Consider the following 12,584-nt stretch of genomic DNA (forward strand, 5'->3'; position numbering starts at 1 on the left):
ATTATCGAAGAGAGTAACAGTATCGGCCGTACGCTGACCCCGGAGTTGCGTGACCATGCGTCTGGAGATGCATTGCGGCATGATACTGGAACTGGTCAAGCTTTTCCAAGCTTAGCTTGTAAACGTTTACCTTCTTACATAGGCTACCACAATGGAGTATGATACTGATCGACATACAGACTTGCCGCCTGGAGGCAAATCATAAGCTCAAGGGCAAAGAGAAAATAGGGTGCCATGCTCCAAAAAGTATTGTTGGAGCTAGAGATGTAGTCTCTAAGCGATGCAGCGCCACAGAAGGCTGGTTGGTGGACATTCGTTCCGGACTTCGTGTATCCGAAGCGATAGACGGTGAAGCACTAGATCCAAGCTTTCTGAGTATTCGCTATGTGTCCTGCTTTCCCAGCTAAATCTCCATTCTTTGTACTCTAATTAGAGCATTAGGAACGGATGAAACTAAGAAAGTCTACTGGGGGTTAGCAAATGAACGGCAAGAAAGCCAGATAGATTCAGTATCTTCGAGGGACTTAATGCTGTGCCAGAAGAGATGTCACAGGCCAAATCCGGTATTTGAGCGCGTCGTTAACTATCATGGACCTGAATGATACTAGTCAGCGCCACAAACGAAGTCTGGGAAGCTTTCCCCACCTGAAACCTCCTTAGGCCAACCGACTTGACGTTTCTAGCAGTAGCATAATGCGGTGCAACCGTAGTCAGCATCAATATAGCCTAAACTCCACGCACCGCAGAAGGCGCGGGCCGCTCCCAAGACTTGGCTATCGACGGGTACAACCGCTCGTGACCATTGCTGATGGTACTTCGCTGCCTGAATACCGGAATTTGGAAAAGCGAGGTGTGCTGATCAAGATAGATGCAATTAAAAAGTGCATTAGCGTAAGGCGGCTCACGAGGAAACAAGCCGTCCAGTGGGTGTCAGCTTATATCCGATCAAGACTAGTATACGCACATAAGCGGGCTCCTGGGCTGATGGCATGTTGTTGATGCTTCAAAGTTAAGCAAACTTTGATCAAAATTCGAGAAGTCAATGAAGAGGTGAGTGATGGCCTACGCTCGATTGTCGGACGACGCCTCGATAGAGAGTCCATACGAGAAAGCAGAACCATCTGAGTCACTGCTTCAGAACTCCGCTAGATACTTTTCGTACAAGAACTTGTTCGGTGCTTCTCTTGTTCTGTGGATAGTAACGTTAGCCACGCTTGCTTGGGTGCTGGATCAGAGGCCCTCGACCTACGGGAACCATGCTACAAATTCATTGCCATTTCCTCCAGGTATGCATCAAAGGTGCATGAAAAAATCATTGTACGCTTTGCTGATAAAGAGATCTAGTGCCGTTCCGCATGATCACTTTCGATCCAAACCCAAGATTTCACTATACAGCTAAAGATGCAGGAGAGTCCGCGTGGTCGGCTCTAATGCCCAGTATTATTCCCATGGCATGAACATTAGAAGAAAGACTGACAAGGGACTCATAGATGACGGAGGTATCATCTCTATAGCCAGTCCCCAAAGGTACCAGCTACCCGTGAGCTACAAGGATCGAAACGTCTCCGGCGCGGAAGTATATTCGATGTCCATGTTCCACCAGCTGCACTGCCTGGTCAGTTCCGCGCAGTAACAACAACGTCTATTCGCTGACACTGGAAGAACTCGATTCGTGTGCGGCTCGGAATATTGGAAGGCTTCATCAACGAGACTGTTGGAAACATACAAAGAAGGGATGTCTTTGCGCCGGAATCGCATGTGAACCACTGCTTTGACTACCTTCGCCAGGTAAGATTGTCCGCCTCTTCTTGGACCAAGCGAGTGTTAGGGTGCTAACACAACGTCCGAAGGCTGTCATGTGCGCAGGAGATCTGTCTTTGGAGCATTCCGTTGTTCCAGATGAGTTTCGGTTTCAACGGTTGGGGAACATCGCACCAATGTGCGGGTTGGGATGCGATGTGGGATATTGCGGTGCAACATCGATACGATCAGGGTATTAGGCAAGAAGCTGAAAGGGTTAGATAGAGTGAATACATGCAGTTCCGAGTTTCAGTATCATGAACAGGAGTATTCCAAGGCTGCGTCATTGCTGGTAGATGAGGTTGAAAAGATTGAGTCCGGAAATTGCTGTCATCTGCGCTTTCTCCTTTTCGTGTGGGGTCCAATCTGTCTGCACACGCAACGTAGTCCAGGATGCAAGGCTCAGAGTTACCAATGACATTGAGTTTCGGTAGTATTTCGAACAGACAAAGCTTCTCGACCCTCAATGTCAGCCGGCGTTGCAGGGAACGGACATGAGCAGCGGAAACTGGAAGACATGAGTGATCCAACGAGGCGTGAATACCAAGCTGCGCGATCGACCACGATGCGATTTCTTGTGAAACGCACCATCTCTGGCAAGTTGATCTTCGTCTTGGTGAATTGGTTCCAAGGCTACCGTTACGTTCGGGACGGGGCGGCCACGCAACGGCGGCGCCGCAACCTCAGAACTTGACGAGAGCTCTCGATGGCTGCTAGTAATGACGCCAACAGAAGTCGCTCGTGAGAACAGGTATTCTTATCGATATGTTACCGGCCAGCGCCGTATGGCGACGAATGAGAGTGGCGAGAAGCGAGGAGGCGAAACCCGCAGAGCCGCGGTGTGGCTGGGGGCAGCCAAAAATAGCTCACCAGCCTCCTTTTGTCCCACGCCGGGCCCGCCGACTTGCGCAACACCCAGCCTTCTGACAGCTACCGCCATCTCGGTCGGCTGGGTGACCCTGCGTCCTGGCTCGTGCTACTGGCTCATTGCCCGTTGCGGTGGGTCCAAGGGGCTTTGTAGGGCTGGATGACAGAGGGCTGGCATGTGGATTGTTTGCGGCCGGCGTACGTAGGCTTGTGGATTCAGATTTGGAGAAGGCTAGAAGACGCTGGCGGCAGATGTAATTATGGCCAGAGGCGCAGAGGATATAAACACGGCTGTGGTACGCTCAACCAAAGTATCATTTAACAACCATCTCATCTAGTCTACCATCGAAGTCTATCCTTACATCCTTCAACCTTAATCCATACACACTACAACAAGTACTCTCCACTCCCACAGCCAAGATGCAGTTCTCCATTATCTCCATCGTCGCCGCGCTCGCCGCTACTGCTACTGCCACCTATGTTCCTACCAATGGAACTGCCACCTCTGGTGCTTACTACCCCACTGGTACCGGTGCTGCTGCCCCTACCGGAGCCAGGCCAACCTCAACCCTCCCCTTCACTGGTGGAGCCGCAAACATTGGCAGCTCAGCCCTTGGTCTCATCGTAGCTGGTGGTGTCGCCATCGTAAGTTTACTCGACTATCAGAATCATACCAAAACAGTGTACTAATCAAATTTTAGATGCTATAAACGCAATAAGGACGCTGCTTCGCTTCGATTTGTAACTTCTTCAATCACTATTCAGTAATTTGGGTTCAACATTGGCGCAAATGGTCACGGCGTTACTACGGAAACAAAGGTCTCGGGATGAGATGATCAGCATCACTGGCGCAACATAGAGTTGGCGTACAGATACAAACGTGTGGAGGCATAGACTAGAATTGTGTATAGCAGAGAGCATGACCTGGGTATGGTCGACTGTCAATAGTCTACGAAGAGATGAGCCGAGAGATGGACAGAATAGCCTATGTGGCTGAATGAAAACAAGCATTTTCAAACATGTTTTGCAATTGCTTTGACCTGCATGCGTAAAGGAAGGCCTTTCGTAGCTATGATATTGGGTGGTGACAGGATGTGTAGAGTGGGGCTCTTAGACTTGTAGTTCAGGATGGCGTGAATGACGCGCGACGCGACTCCCGCGATCTGCAACTTTGGAACTTTACAAGCACACCAGTCACTCCCCCAACCCTGCGACGCTACGACTCCAATGGCCAAATCGAACGACATCTTGCTCAAAGGCGAGCCTTTGTACGTCTGCTGCCTGCACCTCAGATGCAAATGCTAACAGTAACAGTGGGGATGCGTCGCCAGCACCGTCTCGAGACGCTTCAGCGTACAACCCACTACATGACTTTGTACTACCGCCGGGTACCGAGCGACACTACTCACAACAGTTCGCCGACATGTACTTCTTACGGCTACAGCAACTAAAGAAGACGGTGAAGCAAAGGGCCGAGGATGCATGGCACGATTTCGAGGTATGCAACGGGATGCTGCTGGAATGCGAAAGCTCGTCATGCGGGGCGGAATGATACTGACTCTGGGCAAGCTAGGTGGACAGACGGCGTCGTTTGTCGAGCGTGTGCTGGATGTGCGACAAGGCGAGCTTTGCTGGGTAGTGGGGACAGTATACATGGAAATGGCAGAGAAGCCTAATGTGTTGAACGACATTGAAAAAGATGTACGCCTCTCTCTCTCCACAAACACAAAGGATGGATTCTAACACTCGACAGCACTGGATAGCGGACCCTCCCCAGCGCGACACCTACGTATCTGCCACCGGCGCCGATGAGATGATGCTCGAAGACGAATCCGGTCGTCTACGCGTTACCGGCGAGCCTTTGCGCCAACATTTTGTCACCGGATGCATACTGGCGGCACTGGGCACCGAAGAAGCAGATGGCACATTCATGGTCATTGCAACCCAATGCGCAGATCTACCGAGACAACCGCCACGATGGGAACGTGACGATGTAGTGCTATCAAAGGAGAAGAAGAAGGCACCAAAGCGCGAGAGAGCTGGAAAACTGGCCATCGTCTCTGGTCTTGAGCTGACAGGCGCAGACGACGATGAGGTCTCGCTGGACCTGCTAGTGGAATACCTGACTGGCGAAGCTGCGGACCCAGCAACCCAGGCCGAATCTTCCAAGATAACACGGCTTGTTATAGCTGGTGGTTCACTCGCAAAGGGATCTCCAATTCTGTCGCGAGAGGACTTTGCTGCAAAGAAGAGTGCAGCGAGACACTACGGATACGACGCCTCATCTTATAACGCAGCACCTACTACACGCCTCGATGAGTTCCTCTGCGAAATCCTTCCCTCGCTCCCCATCACCATGCTGCCTGGTGCATCGGACCCCTCAAATGTCGCTCTGCCACAACAACCTCTCCACCCCGCTCTCTTCCCCAAGACACGCCTCTACGCCGAACCGCCGATAGAAACTAACACGACCCTTAACGGCTTTGACGCAGTGACAAACCCTTGGTTAGGTGATATTGACGGATACCGCGTGCTAGGCACAGGTGGCCAGACAGTCAAAGACCTACTCAAATACGTCAATCGTGTCAAGTCAATAGACGCCATGGAGATGATGTTGCGCTGGCGTTGTGTAGCACCCACAGCTCCAGACACACTGTGGTGCTACCCATTCCAGGACGACGATCCATTGATGTTGAAAGAGTGTCCGCACATGTACATTGCTGGCTGCCAAAAAAAGTTTGAGAAGAAGGTCATTGAGGGTCCTGCGGGACAGAAAGTATTACTCATCAGCGTACCCAAGTTTAGAACTTCGGGCAAGATTGTGCTGGTTGATATGGAGAGCTGGGACGTGGAAGTGGTCAGATTGGGGGCCAAAGGAGACGAAGCTACGAAACAACGAATCGTGGTGGGTAGAGAGGACATGATGGAGGAGTAAGTGGCGGACGCTGTGCAATTGATACCCGATCTGTTGACAACATGGCGATGCAAACAATGAAATGACATATACCTACACCATGGTTTTCTCGTTCAATCCCTTCAAAACATGCAACAGCCAATTACATTTTTTGGCGTATATCGGAAATAAATCAGGTGCATTAGTCTCCACCTGCACAAGAGGCACGGGAAGTGGGTACCGTACCATCGTCATAAATGCTTGGGTCTTGGACGATGTCATTCGGCAAAGCTTAATAGCGAGAATACCTGCTTCGCCAAAACGTATACTCGTACGATGATCAGCAACGTTTGAAACAGGGGGTTCTTTTGTCGTGATGTCAACACCACATGATTAGCAAAAATAGCTTATCGACGCGTCTTTCTGATGTAACGTATATGCAGAAGTTGAAATGTGTGTGTGTGTGTGGAGTATAAGTGGATTCAACAACGTTTGACGGAACTCTACACATCATTTCTCTTTGATGTGTAAAATGCGATATTGGTATTCTGCGCAAAGTGGTATCTAGAGTATCAACATCCAATCTCAATGTATCCTGCGAACGCCATGGCCAATGTACAGAAACTCCCTTCGTCTTTGCAACTTAGTGATATGTGTGATATTGTACAAGCGGGACATGAATAAATAAATAAAAGGGGAATCTAAGTCTCCTAGGCCTTGAAGTTGACCGTGGTCCATTCTTCGTACTCTTTTTTCAGTTCTCGTTGGACCCAGGGAATGGTGATGGCGGTCCAGATGCCGGCCCAGAGGAAGGGCAGAACCCAGCCGACCTGTGCTGTGTTAGTCTTGATGATATGGAAGAGGTACGATTTGGACATACAACGTAGGCAGCGTCACGCTGAATAGTGAAAATGATGGCAGTGGCAACTACAGCGCAGATAATGGCGCCAATGGCCCAGAAGAGTGTCAAGCGGTGCAGCATCATGCGGAAGCCCTTGCTGGCCTGGTACCGGAGATTCAATCGCTGACGGAACTCGGTGCCACCAGATCCGTCAACAGCGCAAATGTCTTCAATGTATGCATAGATGCCGGGTCGAAGCGGTGCGCCCTGGGGTAGCGAAGAGATACGGCAGGGTGCAGGCACGTTCATATAACGCAGGATGTCGACGAGAAGGAGCTCGCAACCAATGGCGAACATCATGGTCGGGGCGGGCATGGCAAGGACGCGAATTGGCGGGTCGTGGGGACAGGTACCACTGCACTTTGTTAGCTGAGCTTTGTTGGGACGGACAGAGAACCTACGCAATAAGCTCAATCATGACGAAGAACCAGCCGACGGACAGGTTCCAGTGGAACCAGTCGAGATACCATCTCTGCGCGCCGATGACCCTGCAACTGGAGCCCTTCTTCCACAACCTGTGGAAGCGGATGAAGTATTCGACAATCGACACGGTTCCAAGCAAAGCGGTACTGATACTGAAGACGGCGTTGGCAGACAATTGGTCGCGCGTCAGGCCATACCACATGCCAAAGTAGAGGCCGATGGGCATGAAGACGCAGTCGAGGATGATGAGGGTCCAGAACCAGAAGATGGACTTCTTGCGGGTGCGCAGCGTGTACTTGAGCGGCGGCGGGCGGGTGAAGTCGGGGTCATCGTAGGTGACCTGGGTGTGGGGGAACTGGGCGTGGGGATTTGGCGACGGGACGCGGCTTGGTTGTGCGCTGGGGTTGAGGCTGGCAGAGTTGTTGACGGGCGTGGTGCTGCGCGGCTGTCTTTGGTCGTCGCTGGCGCCGTCGACGTGCATGCTGGGTACGGGCAGCGTGTCGGCCTGTCCTGCAGTCGTCGGTCGTGATGCATCAGCCTGGGGCGTCAGCGGCCTCAAGGGCTCTGTCGAAGATTGCTGCGTAGCCATTGTGTGGAGCGGTGGCACGATGGGGTGCCCAGGACAAAAGTACGGGAGCGGCGGGAAACAAGAAGAGTCGGTCGCGTCTTGTCCGGATGCCAACGGGTGAGATTGTGTCTTGACACTGTCGGCGTATCTTGGGGGAATGGCCGTATCATGGGGCAAAAGGGTCTGTTGGAATCCGTCAGCACCGTGCAGGCCGTGAATCTGCTTATGATGTCACGCCTGGGGCCTCGTTTGGTGCTTCCAAGGTCGCGCTTTCCCTGGGCGGATCTGGCGCATGCTTGGGATGCTCGGCTGACGCATCTCCGTCCTCTAACCTCGCCACCGGGCACTGCAGTCAGTGTGGATATGTGAATCGATATTACTGATGGGCTCCTTACGCGGCCTCTTCCTGTATTCTTTCGTGCTCCTCGCTTCCTGTGCTGTCACCAGTAGAGGCCATGCCACTCAACACCCCCTGCCCGATGCGCAAGCCGCTCGTAACGCATCTCTAATTTCCCAGAAGCTGTTCTGGGAACTCGAACAACTCGCGCGCATTGTCGATATATCCTACTGTGTAGGCACCGCCGGTCTGGGCATCCAGAAGCCCTTCAGGTGCGCCAGCCGCTGCGGAGACCGCGACTTTGAGACTTTTGACTTGGTTACAGTAAGTGGCTGCATCCAGCAACACATCGCACAAGGTGCATGAGGTGCTGATATGTCCAGGCATGGAACACTGGTCCTTTTCTATCTGACTCCTGCGGCTACATCGCTCTGTCGCATTCACCTACCAACCCGCGCCTGATCCTTGCCTTTCGCGGCACCTATTCGGTTGCCAATACCATCGCCGACCTCTCTACCATACCGCAAGAATACGTGCCATACCCAGGCGACGATGATGATGGTACCTCGGACTTCACCGCCCCGAGTTTAGACGTAGACGACGATGCGCCACCCGCCGAGCCGCCCAAATGCGACAACTGTACTGTACATACTGGCTTCTATTCCTCGTGGCTCAACACCCGTAAGGTCGTCCTGCCACATGTATCCAAGGCTCTGGACAAGTATCCCCATTACAAGCTGGTCTTGGTAGGACACTCGTTGGGCGGTGCCATTTCCACCCTCGCCGGGTTGGACTTCAAGGCTCGTGGATGGGACCCTCATGTGACAACCTTCGGCGAGCCTAGACTAGGTAACAACGAGTTCAACAAGTACGTGGATGAGCGCTTCGCCATCACTTCGGACCACGACAACAACAAACTTCACCGTGTCACCCATGTCGGCGACCCTGTCCCTCTGCTACCACTGTCTGAATGGGGCTTCAGTATGCACAGTGAAGAGATCTTCATATCCGAGTCAAGTCTACCTTTCTCAGTTGCCGACATCCACTACTGCGACGGTGACCAAGACCCGCACTGCATTGCTGGGAGCGACCAAGACAAGCCTGCCTGGGGTGTACCCACTCGCTTCAAGTTTTGGCAGCTCTTCTTCGCCCATCGCGATTACTTCTGGCGATTGGGTTTGTGTCTGCCAGGTGGTGACCCACGAGACTGGTACGACAAGTATCCTGGGCATAGCACAAATGACGGCGACCATGATGTGCCTGAAATTATTGAATTGTAATGACACTTGGTCTTTTGCCTGTAATGTTTTAAATCGTAATTCATACACCAACTTCTTTTATATGCTTCTCAATACCAAGACGTGTGACAACGCCAAGACCATCCTTACGCCGCGCCTGCAGACCATGTTACTTGAAGAGAAAAAGACCTTTTAGTGGGTGCCGTTTTGGCTGTGGGTCCTCCTCTTCGCGACAGCGCCAGCAAGCTCAGCGAGCACGGTCTCAGTGGTTTCCCAGTCGATGCACGCGTCGGTAATGGACATGCCGTACTCGAGACCAGCCTTGCCTTCCTTGGGTACCTTCTGAGTGCCAGCCTTGATGTTGCTCTCAATCATGACACCCATGATAGCCGTCTCTCCAGCCTCGATCTGCTCAGCAATTGCATGCGCAACCTTTGGCTGGTTCATGTGGTTCTTCTCCGAGTTGCCGTGGCTGCAGTCAATCATCAAGCGCGAGTTCATGCCCTTGGACTCGAGCTTCTCCCGCGCCTCCTTGACGCTCTTCGCATCGTAGTTTGTGCCCTTCTTTCCACCGCGAAGGATAATAAAGCAGTCATCGTTGCCAATGGTGCCGACAATGGCGACGACACCAGGCTTAGTGACGGAGAGGAAGTGGTGAGGGTGCTTTGCGGAGCCAATAGCGTCAATGGCGACATCGAGAGTGCCGTCTGTGCCGTTCTTGAAACCAACCGGGAAAGACAGACCTGAAGCAAGCTCACGGTGGAGCTGCGACTCTGTAGTCCTGGCGCCAATTGCACCCACACTGAACATATCGGCCAAGAACTGGGGAGAAATGGTATCCAGCATCTCGCTCGCCAGGGGCATGCCCTTCTCAGTCAGATCAGCGAAGAGCTGTCTTGAGATGCGCAGGCCCTTGTTGATCTTGAAGCTGTTGTCGATATCCGGGTCATTGATGAGACCCTTCCAGCCTACAGTTGTACGAGGCTTCTCCAGGTAGGAGCGCATGACGATGAGGAGATCATCCTGGTACTTCTCCTTGAGCTTCATCAACCGGTCGCAGTATTCGAGGGCAGCGGCAGGGTCGTGGATGGAGCACGGGCCGATGACGACGAGCAACCGCTTCTGTGCATCTTTGCCTTGGACAATTTCTACAGCTTCGTCACGCGCCTTGAGGACTGTGTCTCTTGACTTGGCCGTCTGGGGGATTTCACTCTGGAGGAGGTCGGGAGGTGTGAGGGGGTTGTAGCCCTTGATGCGCCAATCTTCCGAGTTGTGCGGGTCGCCGACGGCTTTGTTCTCGATGTGGAACTGCGACGACGTGTTAGAGTGTGCGACTGGTGGCGGCGATGGATGCTGGTGTACATACAGACATAGTTCAAGAGAAGACGCAGGAAAGATTAGGAGGATCTGGGTATATGGAAGGAAATCAGAGACAAAAACTCTGAAAAGGACAGCGACTGTGGTTTTACTTGCGCTTCTTGTCCTCACAGACGACCAAGACCTTTATGAGTCGAATGTTTTCTGGTATGACGGCGGAGTCGGAGGCGCCCTCATTGGTCAATGAGCGGGGCATTCGCGCCGATTTTTAGGTGGCGCGGGGTCGAGCCTCAATCATCATCGCCGGTCCGGCCACGCCCTGGCGCACAAGGATGTCCTCGAGAGAAAGTCATTCAGCCCTACATTGGAAGCTGGTCGCAATGCTCCGCGAAGCTCGAGACGGGTTTCATTATACGGCCTTTGGGCGTGTTCAAATGCAAAAGTATAGGTATCCAACATACACAGATATGACGTCATGGAGAGCTACATGAAGCTAGATATCAGTACAGCGCATTTCGGAGTACAACGATGAGTACCAGCGAATATCTACATCATTTCAGACTTCATTTGAGTTGTTTCTGATGGTCTGACTAAGTTTTACGAACGGTTGCTCTCGTGCTATCATGAGAGTCGCATGTAGATGTTGTACCCCACACAATAAGCAACATTCAATAAAAGGAAGTGAATAACTGTGGGTAGTGGTAAGAAAACGACGTATAACTTCAACGTTTTCGTTAAGACTTGTACATGTATTACATCCAGCTTTCGTGATCGCACTGGAGCAGTCGACTAGGCTTTAACAAGTGTGCCGTCATTGCTCTCCACCGACATCATACGTCACAGCCATGCCATACCGAAGGAGCCGTTGCGCGCCATTCTGAAGCTAATACACAATCTCTAACTCTGCACTGCACTGTAAAGAAAAAAACATTACTCACATTCAACTTTTGCTCGACCACAGTCCATCATGGGCAGCCTAGACTATAGATCCCTCCAAAGCATCCCGATCAGCTACGCGACATGCTCGCTCGGATCGCCATCAAACCCTCCGCCTCTCCTCGACCGCTTGCATGCTATATCCACCGCAGGTTTCACCGCCGTTGAGCTTTCTTTCCCAGACATTCTCTCCTACGGCCAGACACTACTCGGCCATGAAGTCGAACCGTCCAATTATGACGAGCTATGCAAAGTAGCAAGCGAGATTAAAAAGGAGTGCGACAAAAGAAGCCTTGGAATTATGATGTTGCAGCCATTTGCCAATTACGAAGGCTGGCCCGAAGGTTCCGATGGCCGCAAAGACGCCATGGACCGGGCTCGCGGCTGGATCCGCATCATGCAGGCGTGTGGGACAGATTTGCTGCAAGTCGGATCGACGGATTCACCCCTCGAGATACTAGACAGGAGTAAGATGGTGTCTGACCTCCAGGTTCTCTGCGACATGCTCAAGGAGCACAACTTCCGACTAGCCTACGAGAACTGGTGTTGGTCGACACATGCACCTGACTGGAAAGATGTTTGGAGTATCGTTCAGCAGGTAAACCGTCCAAACATCGGTCTATGTCTTGATACCTTCCAGACTGCAGGTGGAGAATGGGGCGATCCTAGGACGACTTCCGGTTTGCGAGAAGATGTATCCAAAGACGAGTTGGAAAAGCGGTTCCAAAAGAGCCTGGAAGAGCTGAGCTCCACCATTCCCAAGGACAAGATCTACCTTCTGCAGATCAGCGATGCCTATAAAGTCCCTCAGACCTTCGATGCTGAGCGTGACGATGCAGGTCTGCTGCCTCGTGGACGATGGAGTCACGACTTCCGACCTCTACCTTACAACGGAGGATACCTACCGGTTGTTGATGTTGCGAGAGCAGTGCTCAAGACGGGTTTCAGAGGCTGGTTCAGCTACGAGGTCTTTGACGGAGGTGCAGACGGTAAGGCTACGGACGTAGACATTGTGGCTTATGCACATGCTGCGAAGAGTGTACAAGATAGGCTGCTGCAGGACTGTGCCGGTCACAAGGTTCCGGAAGCGATGGCAACAAGATAGGTAGCCGATACATCGGGTCAAAATGAAACAATGTAACGAACTTGTGTTTCTACCGAATGCGAAGCTGTCGTCTTGGGGAGCAAGGACCAACTAATGATACAGTAGGGAAAGATACGAAGAGATTGGAGAAGAAGAAAACTGTTACGAGGACGACGTCTGTAACCTCTCCTCTATACATGTCACTAAATATCTCGTTCCA

At 52.0% G+C, this 12,584-nt stretch overlaps 6 protein-coding genes across 6 annotated transcripts; 4 read left to right on the top strand and 2 right to left on the bottom strand.

The window, feature by feature from the left end:
- Positions 1-1,057: 1,057 nt before the first annotated feature.
- GT037_007879 (uncharacterized protein) lies at positions 1,058-2,025 on the top strand (the record flags this gene model as incomplete). The annotated part of the gene is made up of 5 exons (XM_038932926.1): positions 1,058-1,286; positions 1,345-1,437; positions 1,491-1,615; positions 1,663-1,788; positions 1,867-2,025. The coding sequence occupies 5 exons, from the start codon at positions 1,058-1,060 to the stop codon at positions 2,023-2,025; spliced, it is 732 nt and encodes a 243-aa protein (XP_038784427.1).
- A 1,062-nt stretch (positions 2,026-3,087) lies between these two features.
- GT037_007880 (dna polymerase subunit delta-2) lies at positions 3,088-5,602 on the top strand (the record flags this gene model as incomplete). The annotated part of the gene is made up of 5 exons (XM_038932927.1): positions 3,088-3,316; positions 3,854-3,935; positions 3,982-4,165; positions 4,237-4,368; positions 4,421-5,602. The coding sequence occupies 5 exons, from the start codon at positions 3,088-3,090 to the stop codon at positions 5,600-5,602; spliced, it is 1,809 nt and encodes a 602-aa protein (XP_038784428.1).
- Positions 5,603-6,270: 668 nt separating this feature from the next.
- On the bottom strand, positions 6,271-7,473 carry GT037_007881 (uncharacterized protein; the record flags this gene model as incomplete). Its single annotated transcript, XM_038932928.1, has 3 exons — positions 6,271-6,390; positions 6,441-6,816; positions 6,863-7,473. The coding sequence occupies 3 exons, from the start codon at positions 7,471-7,473 to the stop codon at positions 6,271-6,273; spliced, it is 1,107 nt and encodes a 368-aa protein (XP_038784429.1).
- Positions 7,474-7,834: 361 nt separating this feature from the next.
- On the top strand, positions 7,835-9,069 carry GT037_007882 (lipase precursor; the record flags this gene model as incomplete). The annotated part of the gene is made up of 2 exons (XM_038932929.1): positions 7,835-8,113; positions 8,173-9,069. The coding sequence occupies 2 exons, from the start codon at positions 7,835-7,837 to the stop codon at positions 9,067-9,069; spliced, it is 1,176 nt and encodes a 391-aa protein (XP_038784430.1).
- A 150-nt stretch (positions 9,070-9,219) lies between these two features.
- GT037_007883 (phospho-2-dehydro-3-deoxyheptonate aldolase) lies at positions 9,220-10,399 on the bottom strand (the record flags this gene model as incomplete). Its single annotated transcript, XM_038932930.1, has 2 exons — positions 9,220-10,335; positions 10,394-10,399. The coding sequence occupies 2 exons, from the start codon at positions 10,397-10,399 to the stop codon at positions 9,220-9,222; spliced, it is 1,122 nt and encodes a 373-aa protein (XP_038784431.1).
- Positions 10,400-11,311: 912 nt separating this feature from the next.
- On the top strand, positions 11,312-12,385 carry GT037_007884 (uncharacterized protein; the record flags this gene model as incomplete). Its single annotated transcript, XM_038932931.1, has 1 exon — positions 11,312-12,385. The coding sequence occupies one exon, from the start codon at positions 11,312-11,314 to the stop codon at positions 12,383-12,385; it is 1,074 nt and encodes a 357-aa protein (XP_038784432.1).
- Between the last annotated feature and the right edge of the window lie 199 nt (positions 12,386-12,584).

This window comes from Alternaria burnsii (assembly GCF_013036055.1).
Source record: "Alternaria burnsii strain CBS107.38 chromosome Unknown 693, whole genome shotgun sequence".
Taxonomy (NCBI): Eukaryota; Fungi; Ascomycota; class Dothideomycetes; order Pleosporales; family Pleosporaceae; genus Alternaria; species Alternaria burnsii.